The 20,767-nt window shown below is 61.7% G+C and overlaps 1 protein-coding gene across 1 annotated transcript; it reads right to left on the bottom strand.

Annotated features, from left to right (window-relative positions):
• Positions 1-179: 179 nt before the first annotated feature.
• On the bottom strand, positions 180-18,884 carry MYBPC3 (myosin binding protein C3; the record flags this gene model as incomplete). Its single annotated transcript, XM_084235216.1, has 32 exons — positions 180-316; positions 593-661; positions 2,266-2,452; positions 2,744-2,880; positions 2,971-3,130; positions 3,329-3,468; positions 3,699-3,894; positions 4,064-4,152; positions 4,862-5,029; positions 5,197-5,331; positions 7,337-7,525; positions 7,614-7,718; positions 8,046-8,205; positions 8,862-8,933; positions 9,139-9,278; positions 9,724-9,753; positions 9,839-9,945; positions 10,660-10,825; positions 11,194-11,360; positions 11,459-11,564; positions 11,645-11,769; positions 12,116-12,248; positions 13,104-13,294; positions 14,197-14,250; positions 14,395-14,424; positions 14,742-14,790; positions 15,244-15,361; positions 16,172-16,320; positions 16,410-16,538; positions 16,617-16,730; positions 17,498-17,764; positions 18,860-18,884. 32 exons carry the CDS (start codon positions 18,882-18,884, stop codon positions 180-182), a joined length of 4,044 nt encoding a protein of 1,347 aa, XP_084091342.1.
• Positions 18,885-20,767: the final 1,883 nt, after the last annotated feature.

The following is a 20,767-nucleotide window of genomic DNA, read 5'->3' as shown; positions in this document are numbered from 1 at the left end:
TTCGGACCCTCCAGTGCAGGCCTCTGGCCCCTGTCCTCTGTGCTGGCACAACTGTGTGCCTCGAGCAGCCTTGGTGGAGATGAGGGAAGTTTGAGGCCTGTCCTCTCAGAGATGGGCAGGGAAAGGACAAAGGTTGGGAGAGCCGAGGGGCAGCAGAGCGTGTGGCTGCCGCCTGCTTCCTAGCGCCTCTCCCCAGCTGGCAGCACTGCCAGGGCCGCACGCCTGCCGCTGCCTGCTGTGGCCTCCACCACGGCCAAGCAGCAGCGCTGCAGGGCCGCTTTTTGCTGAGCAGCGATTGCCCTATGGTCTCTCTTGCCTTCAGTGTGAGGAAACAGAGTGGTTGGGACTGGGCGTGTCCCAGGGACCCTGGCCGCCCCACCCGGGAGCCAGGGCGGGCTAGGAAAAGGCCGAGCTCGGTGTACATATCTGAGTCTGCAGGCAGCGTCTCGGCACTGAGTGCCCGAAAGGAGAGGGCCTGGGACTGGGGAGACACCCCTGTAAATACTTCTGCTCCATGTTATTTATAGAACTTGTACAGAACTGTGACTGTGAATAAATGTCTTTACTCCCTTTGGGCTCCTGGCTGCCTTGCCTTGCACGATGCGTCCTTGCAGCCAGGCCCGAGGAAGACTGTCCCTGCGCTCTGCAGAGGCACCTTGGGCTGAAAGGAGGGAGATGAGATCAGGCTTGTCCCAGGTCAGGCCCAACCTGATTTCTCCCGGGGAGAGGCTGTGGGCGGGGGCCTCCTTCCCTTAGGCCCACCAGGGCCTGGCCAGGGCTGCTGTGCTAAGGATTGGCCACTAGAGGGAGCAGCCACACTGGACTGTGACACCTGAGCAGTGATTAATTGCACAGTGAGGGAAAAACCAAGGATAGGGGCTCCCTTGCGCCCCTTGTGGGTGTGGTCCAGAGGTTGTGGCCTCACCAGCGCCTTGGGCTCTTGGTCAGGAGTGTCTTGGGTGGAACTCTGAAGCCACTCTAGAACCAGCCCACATGATTTTTCCCCTATGCCATGGGGGGGCCCCTCTGGCACCCCCTGGGTAGGAAGGCCCTTCCATACCCTAGCAGGGTACCTCTGAGACTTGCTGGCTTCCTCCTCCCAGAAGGAAATGGTGAGGAAGAGTAGAGCAGAGCCGGCCCCAGTGACTTGGGCTGGACAGAATGGCTTTCCTGGCAGGTGATGGCTGTGGGTGGCCTGTAGGCTGGTTGCCCACGGGGGACCCAAAGCAGCTTAGTGCAGCTCTTCTCCAGGCCTTCTGGGCACGGAACCACAGGAGACTCTGCATGGCCCCATGTCAGGGCCACTGCGCTCATGGGTGCCTGGGCAAAGTAGCACGCACAGGGATGAGCCGAGAGCCTGAGCTTCTGGTGTAGCCACTGTGAGCTCTCCTCCCTCCCAGCAACTCCCTTACTCATTGAAGGGGGTGTCAGTGGGGAGGACCCAGGTTCCTTCTAGTGTGGATGTTTCGTAATGTCAGGATTTAACTGAGGCTGGAGACAAAGCACCTGCCCCGTTTACTCTGCAGAGCCAGTGAGTTTCCCTGTGCTGCTTGTGGGAGCAAGTGGCGGGCGGAGACAGGCAGACCTCCGTGACCACACCCATCTTTATTGCCCTTACATACTGAAAAGACGCAGCAGGCCAGAAAATCTGACCCCACCGTCATTTCTTCAGCCCACCCACCTTCTCTTCACCCCAAAGATCTGAGAGTTTCCAGCAGCAGCACCCCCCGCAGCTTCAGCCCACACAAAGCAACCCCTCCCTGCGCCTGCTCCTATGGCTTCCCCCATTGCAGCCCCAAAATACACACTTGGGCGTGCACATGCACACACACACACACATATCCAACAGCAGGAAGGGGCTTGTCCAGCTTCCTTTGAGGCTCCTGGTGTTTGGGTGGTGTCCAGTTGAGCCTGTAACATAGGGTCCCTTGTGAATGAGCTGAACAGAAACCTTGCTAGGAGCCACCTGCACCCCTCTGATTTGGGCCCTGGGGGGTCAGGTGTCGAGAGCACATACCTGGCCATGGGGGTGCCAACCTGGTCACTGCGGCACTGTGGGAGAAAGGAGGCCATGCTACAGGTGTGTTGCACCTCCCAGCACCATGTGGGGCCCCCAGCCTTCCAGAGGGAGCCCAGAAGCCAGGCCTCCCCAGATGTGACAGAGCCTTTGTTCTTTCGGCCAGAGCCACTGGGTGGGCCAGGACAGCAGAGGCCCAGCTGGAGGTCCAGCTCCTCACCCAGGCCCTGGCCCCGTGGGGTCCTCACCTCGCACCTCCAGGCGGCACTCACACTGCGCCTCGCCTTGCCAGTTGGTGGCCCTGCAGACATAGACGCCCCCGTCGAAGGGGCAGGGCTTTCTGATCTCCAGGGTCAACACTCCCTGCTTGCTGAACATGCGGAAGCGGGCGTCTTCTCCCAGGTCCAGGCCGTTCTTCAGCCAGGAGATCTTGGGCTGTAAATCAGTTCAAGGGAGGGAGGGACACAGAGTCGGACGAGGAGGAACCGGCAGGAACCAGGGAGATGCATTTGTGTTACTGCTCTGGAGGATCCCACGTGAGCCCCAAACTGGAAGCGAACGGGGAGCCGGCTGGGGGTGCCCACCCTGTACAGAGAGCGGAGCCTGGCCTGGACACCCTGAGGAGGAGGGAAAGCAGGGGGACATTCTGGGGAGAGGACAGCTCCAGGTGGGAGCCTCTGGGCCCTGCCCCCGGGTCTCCCCAGCCAGGGGCCCCACCTTCTCTACCTTGGGGCTGCCCCGGACGGCGCAGCAGAGCATGGTGTTGTAACCAGCGATGACAGAGCGGTTCACCAGGGGGTGGGTGAAGCTGGGGGCCTCGGAGAAGTCCAGGTCCTTGTAGTTGGGTGGCTCGTACGTGATGCCTGTTGGCAATAGGGCTTCGTGCCAAGAGGGCTACACGGAGCCAGGTTCCCCCCTGCTCCCCCGAGGGGTGAGGAGTGAGGAGACAGCACCTGGTCTGGGGATAAAGACGGCTTCCTTGGTGGTGGCGGCTTTGTCACTGGGCCCCACAATGTTATTGCTGAAGACCCGGAAGTAGTAGCCGTTGCCGATGATGAGCTCGGACACCACGCAGTGGGTGCGGCGGTAATGCTCCAGGACCGTGAACCACTCCTGCGGGGCGCGGGGAAGCGAGGGGCCTGGAGGTCTGGGCCTCTCTCAGGTAGCCCTGGGATCGGCACCCCAACCATGGAGGGAACCAGGCCAGAGCAGGAGGATGATTGGCGAACCCACAGTAAGATCAGCTGGGGCCCGCCCCCCAGCTCTCGGGAAGGTGTCTGTGGGTGGCCAGGCCCCCAGACTCAGGCTCACCATGGTCTTCTTGTCAGCTTTCTGCACCGTGTAACCCAAGAGCTCTGTGTTGCCATCGTCTTGGGGCGGCTTCCACCGCAGAGCCACATTGAAACCCCACGTCTCAGTGACACAGACGTCCTCGGGAGGACTTGGTTTGTCTGCAAGACGTAGACCAGTCGCCATGCCACATTTCCTGGGACTGCCAGGCCCCTTACCGCTGGCCCCTCATGCCTGCTGACCAGGACCTGGCCTGCCATGTCCTGCAGGGGCTCTGGGCATGCAGAGGAGGACCCCCAGGACTGGAGGAAGTGAGGTTCTGGTCAGGCTCCGGGGCCTGGCCTCGGGGCCTGGAATTGAGTGGGCTCAGAGGGGACCCAGAGGCACGCACCGATGATCTGCAGGACCAGCGTGGCCTTGTCCTCCATGTTCTCGATGCGCAGCGTCACTTGGTAGGTGCCAGAGTGGGCGCGGCGAGCGGCCCGGATGAACAGGATGGTGTCTGTGGGGCTGTTGCGGATGCTCACCTCCCCGTCGGCCAGCGGCTGCCCCTCTTTCGTCCAGGTCACCTGAGGCCGGGGCTTGCCCTGTGGGGAGGGACAGCTCACCCCTGGCCCAGTTCCCTCTGAGGGCTGTCACTACCCCAGCCTCCTGGGCGAGGCCGCAGGGTCTGGTCAGCCTGAGAAACATCCATTTTCTAGGCATGGACAACACACTGGCGCCTCTCCCCTTGGGCATAGGAAAGGGCACCCCTACCTGGAAAGGAATGAGGAGGTTCACTGACTCCCCAACCTTCCTCTGGATGGTCTGCCGCAGGTGCCTTGGCAACTGGAGCCGTGGCCGCTCTGTGGGGACGGAGGGGGCTGCTCAACGAGGGCCTCCCACAGCCCAGGCCTGAGGCCCACCACAGTCTGCCTTGGCAGCACCCACAGAGCTGCCACGAAGGAAAAGGCTGCCTGCTGGGCTTGCCCCTCTTCCTGCTCCTCCTTCAGCCCCAGCCCCACAGAGCTTAGGAAACTGTTGCAAAAACAGCTGACAACTTCCACCTGACACTGCACAGGAGACTGGGATCAGGCAGGGTAAGCAACTGATTGGAGGTCACACAGCGAGTAAGTCACAGCCAGAAGGCAAATCCAGGTTTTCGGACTCTTCGCCCGTGCTGTTTCCACCCACTTTCCACCTCTTCCCACTTCAAGAACCACTTACACAACTGAGCCTCTTGGGAACAGAGAGGAAAGTGGGTTCCAGATGGGCCACCTGCCCCCACAGAGTGGGCTCCCTGCGCAGCCCCGAGCACATGGGCTCTACCTACCCACTGGAGCTGAGAGACTCAGACCCGAGCTTGAAGATGATGATCGAATGGCCTAGTTTTCCCTGTTCCAGCGCTGGGGGTTGACGTGGAATAACCCAGAGGCCCTCTCTGCGTGTCTGCCCTGGGCCTGGGGCCTGGACAAAAGCTCTGACCCCGCTGCCCCTGCGCAGCGTGAGCCCCTCTCCCAGGCAGGATCTCCCGGCCATCCACGTCCCGCCTGCGCCACGCACAGGGCCACTCACGCAGTATCTCTTGCACCGTCACAGGCTCCTTGGTGGTGACAGGGGCACCAGGCCCCGCCACATTGTGCGCCCGCACGCGGAAGAGCAGCCGGGCGCCCGTGGGCAGGTCCTTCACCAGCATGGACGTGCGCTCCGTCAGCCCTGGCTGGGCGGCCACCCACTCCGAAGCTGCAGGCAGGGCAAGGAGGCAAGGCCCCGGGCAGCGTCAGCATCCACACCCGCCCCCACCCACTGCCCACCTCCCTGGTGACTGGGGGCCCAGCAGGGGGGCAGGTCCCTGGCCTGGAAGAAGCGCCCTGGGAGGCAGAGCGCCTGGGGCCGGCAGGGCTACTCACAGCCCTCTCGGCAGTACTCCACGCTGTAGCCATCCAGGCCTCCCGCTCCCACGCGCTCCGGGGGCCGCCACTTGAGGGAGACCGTAGTGTCGGAGACGTCATCCACTGCTAGGTGGGTGGGCTCGCTGGGAGGCCCTGGGCAGAAGGGAGGTCAGAGAGGGCGTGAGTGTGGGGCTGCACAACCGGGAAAACTGAAGGACCCCACCCAGATTGCCTGCCCGTCCCCAGGGAGGACAGGCTTGCACGCACTTTGAGAACCATTTGGGCTCCAAAGAGACACGTCTCTAGGTAGCTTAAACACAGACAGCCTCGGGCCTCCCCTGGTGGCGCAGCGGTTGAGCGCTGGGCTGCGAAGCTACGCGCAGCCTCAGCAGCGCCGGTTCGATCCCCGGCCACCGGGTGAGGGTCCCACATGGCCTGCAGACCTCTCCCGTCGCCCGCTGCTCCCCTCAGCAGTGTATTTCCGTCCTTCTGCCTGCTCTGCTCCCCGCTCTGGCTCTGGTGAATTCTCTCACCCTCCCGCGCTTCTGACTGTACCCAGTGCTTGTATAAATAAATAAATAAATCTTTAAAAAACAAACAAACAAAAAAAAAACACAGCCTCAGGGCCTCCCTGGTGGCTCAGCGGTTGAGCGCTGGGTTGTGAGGCCGCCCGAAGCCTCCGCGGCGCCAGTTCGATCCCCAGCTGCTCCCCGGCCACCGCAGGAGGGTCCCACTTGGCGCGCAGACCTCTCCTGCCGCCCGCTGCTCCCCTCAGCAGTGTATTTCATCAGTCTGCCTGCTCTGTTCCCCGCTCTGGCTCTGGTGAATCCTCTCACCCAGTGCTTGTATAAATAAGTGGATAAGTCTTTAAAAAAAAAAATCAAAAAACAAAAAACAAACAAAAAAACCAGCCTCAGCCTCTCTGGTGGCGCAAGGGGTTAAGCACAGTGCTGTGAAGTTGTCTGCAGCCTCCGCAGCACGAGTTTGATCCCCAGTCGGGGAGCAACCCATATGGCGCAGCAGACCTCTCCTGTCTCACCCACTGCTCCCCTCAGCAGTGTGCTTCGGTCAATCTGCCTGTTCTGCTCCCCGCTCTGGCTCTGGTGAATCCTCTCACCCTCCACACCTCTGGCCCGTACCCCAGGTCTTGTGTGCATAAATAAATAAATCTTAAAAAAAACCCAAAACAACAAACAGCCTCCACAACACAAACGAGAGATCTACCCAGGGAAAGACGCCCAAAAGAACACAGATGTTCAGAAGGAGCCACTTCTCTCAGCGTCAGAAATGCTATTCATGTAATTCAGGAAAAAGCCCCCTAAAACGGGAGCCATCCCCGGCCCTGTAGGCGGCGAGTCCAGGAAGGGCTGGGCAGAAGGGCACTCAGATCGCTGGGAGCTTCTCCCCCAGCCACCCCTTCCTGCCACCTCCCCGCACTGTGCCCCCTCCCTTGGCCGAGGGGGTATTTGCAACCCTCTCCCCGCCCCCCCGCCAGCCACCACCCAGAGTCACACATCCCGAGAGGGAAGGTGTCCCCGAGAGCCAGCCACACCCCAGCGCCTCTTCAACCAGCGCCATCATACAGATGAGGAAACTGAAGCTTCAAGGAGAGACAGTGACTCCCGCTGACCCTCCTGGGGACCAGGGAGCTGACTCTGCAAACCCCATCTCTGTTTCCAGTCCAGGCTTCTGCCACAGACATAGGCCTCCTGGCCCTCAGGCACCCCCACAGCCTGCCCTCATCCTGCCCCGCAGGTGACAGTCGAAGGCCGTTGGGGGCAGGAGACCGTTGTTTATCGAGCCTTTGCCCAATACCAGATGCTCGGCCTGCGTTTTCTTCCCCAATCAAGTTCTGTGAAGGGGATATTGGCACCACCCCCATTTCACAGATGTGGGAATTGAGGCTCGAGGTGAAGGAAGGTCAGAGTGTGCCAGTCTCAGCTTCACCCCTGCCAGCTGGGTGACTGGAACTTAATTGCCACTTAATTGTGGGGCCCTCACTTCATCGGTGAAGTGGAGACGGTCGTCCCGACTGGAGATTAAAAGGACACCAGGGCCGAAAATGCCTCTGGTGGTGGCCGCCCACAGAGCAGCTGCTATCACTGAGGCCCCACCACGGGGGCTGGCATTGGGGCCAGTGCCAGGCTGGCAGGCTCACCGATAGGCATGAAGGGCTGGGAGGCTGGGCTGGGCCTGGACATGCCGATGGCGTTGACCGCGTAGACCCGCATCTCGTACACCACGCCCTCGATCATGCGCCTGGCCTCGTGCCTCAGCTCCTTCAGCAGGTCGAAGTTCAGCCGCATCCAGCGGTAGCTCTTCTTCTTCTTGCGCTCCAGGATGTAGCCTGACAGCGGGGAGGTGGGAGAGCTCTGGCCTGGGGCCCAGGCACCCCGCCCCTGCCCTTGGCTCTGTCCCTGTGCCCTTGAGCTCACCCAGGACTGGCTGCCCGCCGTCATAGGCAGGCGGCTCCCACTGCACCGTGCAGGAGTCCTCGCCCACGTTGCTGATCTTGGGGGCTGCAGGGGCATCCGGCACATCTGTGAAGAGTGGACCCACATCAACCTTCTCTGAGCCCAGGGCCAAAACTTCTTGTCCCCTCATCACCCTCAAATAACAGCAATGGGCTGCCTGCACCACCCCCAGAGCCAAAGCAATACCTCTAGAATGCAGCTCTGAACACGTCACCAGCCTGAGATCAACTCGTTGACTCCCCGATGCACATATTCACACATGTCCCAGGCCCCATCCTCTCCACGGATCAGAGTGCCCCACCATGTTTGTTGAGTGACTAAATGAGTGAATGGATGGACCCTCCCTGTTTGCCCTTCTGCCATCCTGGCCTCATTGCTGGTAGCTGGCCTCACCAATGACCTTGACCGTGAGGTTGACCTGGTCCTCTCCCACAGGGTTCTTCACTGTGACGACGTAGACACCCTCATCTTCCTTCTCTGCCCCCTCTACGGTGAAGATGCTGCGGTCCTTGGTGGTCTCCACCCGGACCCGGCCCTCGGTCTCACAAAGCACCTAGGGTCAGGAGCGGGAGTTGGGGGTGGGATGAACCTATGCCGGACCCCAGGGGTTTCTATAGACTCTGCAACAGCCAACAGCCCGGGATGGAAATGGAGCTCAGTGTAGGGAGAGACACAGCCAGAGTGGAAGCTGCACCCCTGTGAGCGCCTCACCCTAAAATTTTATTTAGTGCCTGCTGGAGGCGAGGCAGCAGGCAAGGGTCTCTGGGTGCAGTGTAGCTTTGTCATGGAACTTTGGGCAATCTCTTAGCCTCTGTGCCTCAGCTTCCTTATCCATCCAATGGGGATGATATGACCGTACAGAAATATTGTGGGGACCCGCAAGGTAGAGGAACCAAGAGTGCACAGAAGAGGAAAGACCCAAGCAAATGGGTTGGTGGGGAGAAGCTCCTTTTACTGAGAAATGCCAGGAAAACCCATTCCCTAGGGGGCGCAAGCACAAACCTAAGCCAGGCAGCTCAGGCCCTGGCCTTGTTGGCGGTATGAACACAAGCTTGCCCGAGGTATGAAGGCCCAGGGAGGCCCTGCCTGGGCAGGTGTACAACTGACCAGATGTGGCACCTTCACGGAGACCTCACCCAAGGGCGGACACCTCGTAGGCAAGAGATGTCGGAGGGCAAAAGAGTAGTGTCTGACTTCAGCCACACTTACCCTTTTATCAAACACCCACTCATCACTGGCACCCGTATCCCCTGGGGCATCGGAGGCTGGCGCAGGCTTCCCCTGGGAACAGAGCATGGGGGTGGGCAGGGAGGGGGCTGGCTCAGCTGCAGGGAATACTGGCCCTCTCTCTTGCCTTTGCCAGCTCCTGGCCAGCCAAGTCCCAGCTTCAGGGTGTGTGGACATGGAGGGCGCAGCTCCCAGCACTCGTAAGTCCACACACCCACTTGACAGGAGGAGACATGGAGGGCTCCACAGTGCCACACACCTGTGTGATGACCTTCTGCCAGATCACTGTGGGTGCTGGGTCCCCGGAGATGGGGACGTCGAGGCGTAGCTTGTTCCCAGCCACGACCACGATAGTATCCGGTGTGCGGCCTGGGCAGTCCAGGTGGATCTTGGGAGGTTCTAGGGGAGGTGGCAGAGGTCACAGGGGAGCAAAGGTCTGGTGTTTCCAAACATATTTCACCACAGAACCCTCTTTAGATGGAGTATCGTATTATGGGAACCCAGTTTGGAAAGCACTGACCTAGAGCATGAGTGATTTACTCTAAAATACCCGATTTAAGTTTCATATAAAAAAGGAGAGGTACTTCTAGAAGCCCAAAAGTTTGAACAATAACAGTCTCGCGTCTGATGTCATCTGACAGCTCCCTCCTCTTTCTTGCAGGAGCCCATTTCAGAGGTGAAGCAACTGAGACTTGGAGATGGTAAGTGGCTCCTATTCGTGTACGACAGAGCTGGGGGGCCCCCAGGTACCTGCTCTGGATCCTGCTCTTCCCTGTCTGTGAGTGGAGGGGATAGAGGGACAGGGTGGGGTGCTGGGAGGTGGTACTGGGGTCTCGAGACTCACCCTGCCTGGGCACAAAGTCGATCTTGACCTCTGCAAGAGAAGGAAGAGCAAGTGGGCCGGGGAAGGCAGGGCCCAGTGAGGGGGGCCCCCGCAGCAGAGGGGGGTGCCAGCTCACCCATGAAGTGGAGCTTGGCAGACAGGTTGCAGGCAAAGCCCTCGGGCACGAAGCTGTAGTCGGCCTCATCTGCCGGCGTGACGTCATCTATGGTCAGCTTGTGGACCCTGCGGGGTGGCAGCGGCTCAGGGGACCCCGCACACCCCTGGCCTCACGGGACACATCACAGGGGCCGCAGGGGACCCTCACTGCATCCGAGCCCATTGCTGTGCCAGTGTTTTAAATTCTTTCCCTATTTTTTAATTTTCCAGCTCTGTTGTGTTTTCAGAGGCGGCCAGTGTAGTGTGTCTCTTGGCGGGGCCCTTGGAGACTGGGCGGGGGCTGGGCCCACTAATCTCCGTGACCTCGGGGCCAGCACGGGCCGGCCCAGGTGCTCGGGCGTGAGAGAGAGAGTGGGAGGGAGTGAGGGCCTGACCGGAGCTGACCGGGTCAGCTGTGGCCTCCCGCCCGGGTCGCAGGTCAGGGGCGGGGGTTGGGGGGCTCCCAGCTGTGTGTCCTGTGGTTTTCTTGCTTTCCCTGATGGACGCTCCTCCTCCATCTGCGCCTGTCCCTCCTTGTCTTTCTGCCCGCTTATCTTTTTTTATCTTTATCGTTTTTTCCCCCGTCTATTTATTTTATTCATTTTTTAAAATGTATATGTATTTTACATCATTGTTCATTTTTAAACACTATTTTTGTCCCTTCATCTTATTTTTTCTCTATTTTGCTGTGTCTTGTCTGTGTATGTGTCTGTCTCCGTCTCTGTCTCTGTGTGTCTGTCTCTCCCTCTCTCTGTGTGTCTCAATCTCTGTCACCTCTGCCTGTCCCCCCCCCACACTCACCGCCCGATGTGGGACACTTTTATGCGACTGTCGGGCACCAGCTCCTTCCCGTTCTTCAGCCACACGCCCCGCACGTTCTCATCCGACACCTCACACTTGAACACGGCCTGGTCCTTCGCACCCACGGTCAAGTCGGCGATGCTCTGGTACACCTCCAGCTTTTTCTCTGGGGGTCGGGCAGAGCCAGTGAGCTCTGTGTATGTGTGAGAGTGTGTGTGTGTGTGTCCTCGTGGAGGTCACACGCGTATGTGAAAACACTCGTGTGCAAGTGTGAGTGTATCCTGCCTGCACACCAGATGGTGCTGTGTGCACAAGGAACCGCAAGTGTGGGAGGTGCTGGTGACACCAACCAGGCCCAGCTGACCCTCCCACCCACCCTCTGGGGTGGCCACCTCGTACCCCCCTATCTCACATGACGAAGGTGAGGCTTGGGATGACAGTGACTTGCCCGAGGTCCCATGGGCCTGATCCCCGGGTTGCCTGATCCCTGGAGGGCCGGGGTTGAGGCGGCCTCCCTGGGCCCCCAGGCCTCACCCTGCACGATGAGCTCGGCCAGCGCCTGGCCCCCGCTGGTGCGCAGCGCATAGTGCCCGGCGTCCTCCAGCGTGGCCTCGTTGATGATCAGGTGGTGCTTCTGGCCATCCTTCTTGAACCGGTATTTGAAGGTCTCCTCCCGGGTCAGCTCCACCCCGTCCTTGAGCCTGGCAAGAGGGCGAGCAGCGAGTGCGATGGCCTCTTCGTCCTCCGGGGACGTTCCTGGCCCCTGCCCCGCCCTGTGCCCCCACCCCTCCAGACTTACCATTTGACCTGCGCCCCCTCCTCAGACACCTCACACTCGAACTCCACCCGCTGTCCCACCATCACCAGCTGGTCCTCCAGCTGCCGCGTGATCAGCACGGGGGGCTCTGTGCAGGCAGGACGGCGTGAGGGCCCTGCCCCTCGGTGCCCCCCCCACCGCCCCAGGGCCCCAGGGTGCCAGGCCCACCTTTGACGAAGAGCTCGGTGCTGCACTTCTCGCCCCCCACCACGCACTGGTAGGCCGCGTCGTCCGCCAGCGAGCACTGGCTGATGGTCAGGGTGCGCTTGTTGCCCACCGACTCGAAGATGTACCTGGGCGGGGGCCGTGGACTCAGCCGGTGCCCCGGCGCCCCATCACGCCCCACACCGGGAACCCTGCACCTCCCCCGAGCCTCCCAGGAGCGGGGCCTTACTTGCTGCGGAACAGGAGTCATCGCCGCGGCCCCGGCGGGGTGAGGCCAGACCGGCCAGAAAAGGCGCAGAACGGAAAGAGGAGAAATTAGGTCCAGAAAAAGAGAAATGGGGGAGACAGAGACAGGGACCAAGCACCGGACAGAGACAGAGAACAAGGGGAGAGAGCGCAGGGAGAGCAGGGCTGGGGCGCACCCCTCTCCCCTGAGGATACCCCCATCCTCATGCCCCCCGGCACCCAGGGCACCTGCCGCTCATCTGAATCTCCTGCCCGTTCTTGAGCCACTTGACCTCGGCGTCGGGGTCGGCCACCTCCACGGTCAGCCGGATCTTCTGGCCCTTGCTCACCTGGTAGGCTGGCTCCAGCTTCCTCTGAAAGGCTGAGCACCACCCTCAGCCCCCAGCCCCCAGCCCCCGGCTCTCCTCCTGGGGGGGGGGGCCCAGGGGTCCTGCCTCTTGCCCCCCTTTGCCGTCCCTCCCCCGCCCGCGACGGCTTCTCCATCTCTGTTCTCTGCGCTGTGGCCTCCTTGTCTCTCTCTGTGTCCTCCTGTCTTCCTTGGGGTCCTCGCCACCTGCCCAGGTCAAGGCCAGGCCTAGGGGCTTCCAGAGAGACAGGGTTCGGCAGGAGCGCGCCGATGGCATGGAAGGGGCCTCCTCCTCCTCTTGCCTTAACAGCAGCGCAGGCTTCTGTGAGCTTGTGCCCCCGCGGCTCCCCACGGGCAGGGGCGGCCCCTGCTTTGCTGGCTCACTTTCCGGGGGGCCCTGTGAAGCCCTCGCTGGAGAAGGGCCAGCCTGAGCCCTGACCTCAGGCCTGCCTTGGGGTGAGGAGCTGCCCGGCGCCTGCCGGCTCTGTCTGTCCTCCCTTTGCGGGGGGGGGCGGGGGGGTTACCCGGCGCGGGTCTGTGGGCTAAGCCGGCTCCTTCCCTTCCTGGGGGGTGTGGGGAGAGGCAGGCAGGTTTCGTCTCTCTCCGAGGGGGAGCAGGGAAAGAAGGGGTCACGGCGTGTTACCAGGCGAGGCGGGGTACCCTGTGCCCTGCCCTGTCCCTCGTGCTGTCTCTGGGCTCCCCCTGTCCTTTCTCTCGCGGGAGGGGCTGCCTGAGCGCCCCTGCTGTCCCCCATGAGGGAGGGGGTTCGCCTGAGTTTCCCTTGCCTGGGACCTGGGCCTGAGCGGGGCTCCTCTCCTCTCGGGTGCGAGCGGGGGGCTGGCGGGCACCCTCCCCGGGGCGGGGGGCTACCTGTGCTCTTCTTCTCGTCCCGCTTCATGCCCTTGAGCCTCTTGAGCATGCCGCGCAGGTCGGTGACCCCGTGCTGGAAGGCGATGCGCTCGTACTCCGAGGGGGGCGCCTGCCGCAGGATCTCCCACACATCCTCCTCGGCCGGAGCCTCCAGCTTCCCGTCCCTGTGTCCACGTGCCGCGTGGAGAGGCCTCAAGGGGTGCCCCGAAGCTGGGGCGGCACGGCAGCCCCCCTCTGCCCCGCTGCCCTCCCGCTCCCTCCACTCTGGGAAGGACCAAGGGGCTGGAGCGGCCCCTTCCCCTGGAGCTTCAGCTACGTGGGTGCTGGGCGGGTTCTGGGGTTAAGGGGGCTTGAGGCTCGGCGTGGGGGTCTGGAGCTAGGGGGGTTCCCGGCTGAAGTCGGGGTGACAGGTGCTGGGCTTCACTGGGCACTCACCGCGGGATTCGGAAACTGCTGCTCAAGGTAGACAGAAAGGCAGTGGACACATTAGGGGTGCCCCCTGCCCCCACCTCCCCGCATGCACACCCCTCCATGTACAGAACCCCTCAGAGACCCCGGCACACGTGGCCTTGTTTATTCCCCCCAAACTCTGGCAGGTGGGCATCAGGAGACACCCGGGGCCCAGAGACTCCCCCCGGTCAGAGGGGACTTGATTCCCAGCCCTGCCTCTCAGCAAGCCCAGGCACAGATGGGGTATGTGGCCCCCCTGGGACCTGCTACCCCCAAGCGCCGGCCCAGGACTTACTCTCTGTGCCAGCAGAGCGTCGGCGATGGAAGGTCCCGGAGAGGAGGAAGAGGTCAGAGAAGATGCAAGTCAGAAGGGCAGGGCGGGGTGAGCCACTTCTGTGGCTTTGGGGTCCCCTCCCAGTACCTTCCGGGTCCCCCAAGCCTATGTGCGACCCCAGACGGGAGTGTGGCGGGGTCCCGAGGGACGCTGCGAGCTCGTCCCTAGGCTCCCCTGACTTCCCGACGCTGGGCTGTCCCATTTGGCAGACAGGGAACCGGCTCAGAGGGGTCCGTGACCTGCTCAGGTCACTGGTGCTGGAAACCACAGTGCTAGGACGGGGCTCCCCACCGGCTCTTTGGGGCTCACCTCTTCTTGAGCAGCGAGCTGAAGTCCAGAGTCCCGGCGTCCTCATGGCTGTCACTGTGGAGAGAGACCCTCAGCGAGGCCTCAGTGGAAACTCATAGAAAGGGCGCAGGGTTGGGAGTGGCGTGGGAGCAGACGTGGGGGGGACACCGGCTGGGTGGGGGCTCTCTCCTCGACCCCCCGGGTCTGAGGATATGGTACCTGGTTCGCCGACCGCCTCCAGTCAGGCTCCTGTGGGGGTGAGATTCAGTTCCTCACCTGTTCAGGGGTGCTTGTTCTCCCCCACCTCCAGCTTGCCCCCCACAGATCAGCTGCCCCCAGGTCACCCCAGCCCTGACCCCCTTCATCACTCCCTAGCCTTGACCCCCACACATCAACCTCAGCCCTGAGCTCCACGCAGACCCTGCCCTGTCTCTCCAACATCACCCCAGCCCTGACCACTACATAGCCATGGTCTTGACCCCCAATATCACTCCTAGCCCTGCTCCCAAGAGGCATCAGACCCAGCTCTGACCCCCATCGTGCCCTGAGGAGGAACAGTCACTCACGTGCGGCGGAAAGCTGATCTGAGGTCCAGGTCTCCGGGGCCAATGGCCTCTGGGTTCAAAGAAGGGGATGATTTAGGAGAGGGGGCTTCAGAGGAGGCTGTCCCAGAAGCCCCACGCTGGTTCCTCAAGTGACACAGACCTGCCCGTTCACTGACCCCTCGAGAGTGGGCATCTGCCCAGGGCCCCATAGCCTGAGCCTTTCTCCAAACCCAGGTACCGGGGATGTGGGGGTGACCAATCTCCCACTCGTCTCTCAACCACACATGCCTGGTACCTGGGGCAGGAGCCTGGGCCACAAGCTGACGAAGACCCCAGACAAGATGTGGACTGGCCAGCGAACTCCCACCCCAGCCCTGTGAGTCTCCCCGGCATGAGCGGCGTGGGGTCTGTGGTCACCAGCCGGCCAGCAGCTGGGAAATGGAGCTGGGAAATGGAGGCACGCTCAGGGGGCAGGGCCCCTGGAGATCCCCAGCCCGGGACATACGCCAGGACCCCCCCTCACCATGGACGGTGAGGTTGAAGTTGCAGCTGTCAAATTTGTCCTTGGTGGACACCTCACAGCGGTAGCCGCCAGCGGAGGTGACCTGGGCATCTGTGATGTGCAGCTCAAAGAGATAGACCTGTGGGGTGAGATGTCCCCGACACCGAGGAGGCAGGGATGAGGCCCTCACCGCTGAAGGAGACGGGGAGCTAATGGCCACCAACCTCACTCCTCAGGGTGTATTTAACCCTTCCAGTTTGTGTAAGTGAAAAAGACTCATTCTCCAGATCCATGACTGCCATCTGTTGGCACAGGGTGCTGAGAAATTATAAGTCTGCGATGGCTGCGATGCAAACGGCACGCATTTAAGACGAGGCCCGTTTGCGCAGTGCACAGCTCACTCATCTGAACATGGCGGCCCTGCCTTCCCAGAGGCCCCCTTCCTGGCCCAGAACTGTGGTAGAGTGGGAAGGGGAGAGGTTGGGGGTCAAAGCAGAGGTTCTAGGCCTGCCTCTGAGGGACCTTGGCTCAGAGAGAATCCCTGGAGTTTTGGTTCCTTGTCTGTATATTGAAGGTTTGTTATCGTTGGTCGTTGAGGGCCCTTGAGCCCTCCGTCCAGGCCCTCATGCCCCCGCTGCCTGGTGTCTGCCATGTTTCTTGATGTCCCCAGCCTTGCTGAGCTCCCTGCACCCCATTAGCCTTAATAGGAGTCCTTGAGACTGTCATGCCCTCCAAGCTCCGCCTTCTCCACAAGGCCCCCAAACCTCCCCATGCTCCGTGAGCCCCAGCTCCCAAACATGCTTCCCAGACTCCCCACGCCCATCTTTGCACCTCCTATCTCATGGTCTTCCCCAGGCCTCCCTGGGCACCCCATACCTCCCAGGGGCTGTGTGCCATTTCCATGCATCCCCCACCCCTGTAGCCAGGCCCCCATGTCCTGCAGGCCCACCTTGCTGGCCCTGTCGTAGCTGTCGTGCAGCTGCAGGTGCTGGCCCACCTTGCTGCTCAGGTCCACCCACTTGCCCTTGAACCACTTGACCACGGGCGGTTTCAGGAGGCTGGCCCCGGCCACGCGAGCCGAGAAGGTGATGCTGCCCCCTGCAGGAGAGGGGCGACGGGCGGGGCTTGGCGGATGCCCTGCTGCCTCCTCGCCCATTCACCCCTGGGTGTCGCAGCCCCGCACTCACCCACGGTCACCTCGCCATCCTGCGGCCGCATCAGAAAGAGGCCAATGGGATCGCTGGAGGCGCCAGAGCCATCAGGGGCAGCAAGGCCATTGGGGGCACCAGGGCCATCAGGGACTGCTGAACTTGACCCTGCGAGAGAGAAGCCTTGGAGACCCTCCCTGGACCCCCCTCCTGCCAGCAAAGGTCCTCCCACCCTGCCCTGCTCACCTTCACAGCTTGCAGAGCCTCCTTCCTGTTCCGCGGTGGAGGCCTGGGCTTCTCTCGGGGCTCCAGGGGCCTCAGCAGGAGCAGGAGGGGCGCCTGGCACGGGCTTGTCCTTCTCTGGAGGGGGTGGGGGTGTGTCATGGCGCAGCTTCTAACCAGAGCGCCGTCCTCCCATCCCTGAGCCGCCTCGGCCTTTGCATCAGCTACTGCGGGGGCTGCCGAGCTCAGCTGGCCCCTCTTTCCCCCACTGCCCCCAAGGCCCCTCTTCTCCCCGAGTTTTACCCATCACCTCTGTGAGCTTGTGCACCCCTCTTCCCTTTGCCTCCTCTCTCCTGAGCTTCACGTCCACGAGCCCACTTCTGTGACGCAACGGGCTTGGATCAAGATGCCCAAAGCTCCTCCTCCTCGTCCTGTTGCTCAGGGGCCTGGTGCTGAGCGGGGAGCCAGCCTGCACCTCACATCCTGCTCCCCCTCACAGGCCCTCTGTCCCCACGGGTCTGCCTACACCCGCTCCTCTCCTGCCCCAAGCCTTGGCCTCGGTCCTGTCCCCAGATTGGGCCAGGGCTCCCTCCACCCCACGGCTCCCGGGCACCCTGCAGCACACAGCCCGCCAGGTCGTCAGCTGTGTGTGGGTGTCCACGGGGCGGGCAGGGTGAGGCCTGGCTATGTCTGAGTCTCCCCACCTCCATAATGGATGAAAAGGCCGGCGAGCGCAGGGGGCACTCAGACAGGTTTGCTGCCCAAAAGGGGAAAGAGCACCCCTCAGAGGGCGTAGCCAAAGCCGGGGGGGGGGGGGGGGGGGCGCCTCCTAGGCCCTGAGGAGTAGGGAAGTGGTGGGGCTGCCCTGCCCCCAGAAACTCAGACAAGGCTGACCGGGGCCTTACCTGCCTCTGTGACCTTCAGGTCAAACTTGACCTTGGAGGAGCCAGCGATGACGGCGTAGGACCCCTGGTCGGCAGGACCCACGTCCCGCACGGTCAGCGTGTGCCGCGTGCCCTCGGCCGCCAGGCCGTACTTGTCGCTGGCGCTGATGTCCCCGCCGGCCCGCTGCCAGCGCACCCTCGCCCCCGGCCGCTCCGTCTCAGCCTCAAACACGGCGCAGCTCCCGGCGGCCACCTCCGCTGACCGTGGCTTCTTGCTGAAGGCTGACACTGAGAGGCCAAGAGAGGCTGGCAGGAGGGCCCCAGCTTGCCCCAGCACCCCATCCTCGCAGCCCCTCTTATTAAAAATGGCGATAAGCACTTGAACACATCCCCTCACTAATGCTCCGATGGCCCCTTGAGGTAGGCCTAGCTGTTATACCATCTCTCAGCTGAGGACACCGAGGCTCAGAGAGGTTAAGGCACCTGTTCGGGATCGCACAGCCAGCAGGGGGACAGCCAGTGCTGTGGCCCTAACCTCCACGCAAGACTTTCGCTTGGTGTGTTCTTGGATTACCCATCCTCCCTGCCTAGGAAAGCCCAGCTTCCCCTTCTCCCCGCTATCTGGGGCCCTTGGCAAGGGGGCCTACTTGGATGTGGCTAAATTTGTCTTCCAAAGGCCTCTGGCTGCGAATCAACATGAGATAAAGCTGACCTGGGTCGGGGCCGGGGCTGGAGGGCTGGATTCCTGCCCTGGACAATGTTAGTAAAGGAGCAGGTTGGGGCCTGGACCCTGCGCTGTGACTTTCTCTGTCCTTGACCTGGAGCCTCTTGACCGTCCTCTCCCAGAACGCAGGGTAGGCCGCGCTGCCCTCCCCGTGGGAGCCGTGCTGGCTGTGGCGCCACTGGGGTGCAGGTGCATAAAGCAGAGACCCCCACGGCTGAAAGAAACAACCCAACCCCTCCTTGTACAGATGGGGAAACCGAGACCAGAGAGGGAGGGACTAGTCCTAGAGCTTTCAGGGCGCACAGGAGCAGACTCGGCCTGGAGCAGCCTTTTCCCAAAGGCGAGTCCAGGCGGGAGATGGGGGTGGGGGCACGAAGGGGGCCCCTCTGTAGCCTGAGAATGGGGTCACTCTCCTGGAGGTTTCCCTCAACGGCCCCCTCGCCTCTCTGAGCGCCTGACCGTTTACCCTCATCCCCTCCGAAGGACGAGAAGGAGAAATAGTCAAAAAGACCCAGGAGAAAGAACAGGCCCCTGTCCTGGGGTTCAGAAGCCTTGTCCTCAGGACCCTTCAGGTACTCCTAGGCTTGCCCCCCCCGATCGTAGATGTCCCCCAACCCTCCCTGGACCCACACTCAGCCCAACCCCAAATCTGGAGCTACCTGGCTTCTTCCCCGGCTCGGGCATCTTGAGAGAGGTCGCCCCCAGAACCAGGCAGGCTCAGACCACCCAAAGAATATCTGTGCCGGGACCGTCCCGCACTATATAAGGGCCCTCCCCCCCTCGCCCGCTCGCCTTATCTGCCTCCTGTCCAGCCACTGCTAAATATAGACAAATTCCCGAGAGTGGCCCTCCAGGGAGAAGGTGGGGCTCCCTTGCTCCTGGCTGGCCCTGGCCTTTCCCACCCCTCAGCCCAATATGATGTCATCTGCCCCCCAATCCTTGGGGGACCTCAGGGATACTCCCAGTCCTGTCTGTCTGTCTGCCTGGCAGGGAAACAGTACAGTGGGAGGGTGCTGGGCCCGTCACCCTGTGGCTGATGGATCCAGGGCACCCCTGCTGGGTGGTGTGGGCGATGGGTAGGTGCACAGACCCCGAGTCCTGGCACTGCCAGTGCCTCACCTCCCGGCACCTTCTTTTCCTCCTCTGTAAGGGGGGCTTGGTGATAGCAGCGCCCAGTGCACCAGGCTGTTCCATGAATAAAGCGGGTTGAGAGTGGGAAGTGCTCGAGGCCGCGCCAGGCTCGTGCTGGCCCAGTGCTTGCTCTATGTGGCCCCAGCTTTGGGGCTCATGGGGCCTGGCCTGGCCTCTTGCTGTGGGGTTCTGGGTGGGCTTAGTCCAGGGCCAGGTGGGGAGAGAGCAGTGCTGGGAACAGGTGTCACCCAAGAGGAAGGGCTGGGTGAGCCTGCCCGTGAGGAGATGGGGTACATTTTCCATGTGTCCCAAATGCAAGAGAGAGGCAGAGCTGGCTCTTGCTAAAGTCATACAAAATCCCTGCCAGTAGGGCCTCCCCTGGTGGCGCAGCGGTTGAGCGCTGGGTTGCGAGGCTGCTCGCAGCCTCTGCAGCGCCAGTTCGATCCCTAGCCACTGGCAAGGGTCCCACAAAAAAAAAAAAAAATCCCTGCCAGTGTTCTGAATCCCCTCATGTCCCCTCCACCACTCTGTGACCCTTTGCCCCCTGTGACTGCCCCCTTCCTTACACACACACACACACACACACACACACACACACGCACACCCCACATGGTCGGGGGCAGGCATTGGCTGCTACACAGCAACAGGCAAATTCCATGTGACCCAGTTCAAGCAAGACCCACTACAGGGAACAATTATCTGTGCCCCCCTTTTGTGCGATTCTCATACAAACCTTGTCCACATGGACTGTCTCTCAAACTTCTGGAATCTGTTCTTTGCTGACATTTTAACCTCTTTTAAATCAAATCACATGCCCCTGCGGCTTCTTTTCAAGAGGACTGAGCACTGGTTTCCTTCCAGGGCTCAGAGCCCACTGGGGAGGAGCGTGAAGTTTGGGCCGCGGGCACCCCTGTGGGCAAGGCAGTGTGTGTGGGAGGGGAGTTGCTGGCCTTACCCTCATGGCCCAGACGGGTCCTCCGAGGCCTGCGGGCTGCCTGCCACCCCCGGCCCGCCTGGGTCTCTCACTCTGGGTTAGGAGCCCGGCTCCCCCCCAGGGGTTCCCCTGTGTCTGGGCTCCTGCGGCTTATATCCTGCGAGGACACTTCACGTCCACACAAGCTCTGGGGCTTCACGCCTGCTCCTCGCCACGTTGACTGGGACCCCATTCAGACACGTCACCCCGCATGGAGTAGGACCAGCCCGCCCTCACCAGCTTTGTGAGCGTGGACACATTATTTGACCTCCCTGAGCCTCGGTTTCCCCGTTAGTAAAGTGGGTTGACATGCGATAAATGGCCAGAAAACCCAGGGTTACTTCATGATCCCGGCCTTCAGCATAACTGAGAGCACATGTTTAAACCTCATTGAGGCTTTTAAAAGAAAGCGCATTTGTGCATGGGGGGGCGGGGTTGGGGTGCGGGGGAGCTTTTTAATGTT

Source organism: Talpa europaea, assembly GCF_964194135.1.
Source record: "Talpa europaea genome assembly, chromosome: 1".
NCBI classification, from domain to species: domain Eukaryota; kingdom Metazoa; phylum Chordata; class Mammalia; order Eulipotyphla; family Talpidae; genus Talpa; species Talpa europaea.
This window is presented reverse-complemented; position numbering and strand designations above follow the sequence as displayed.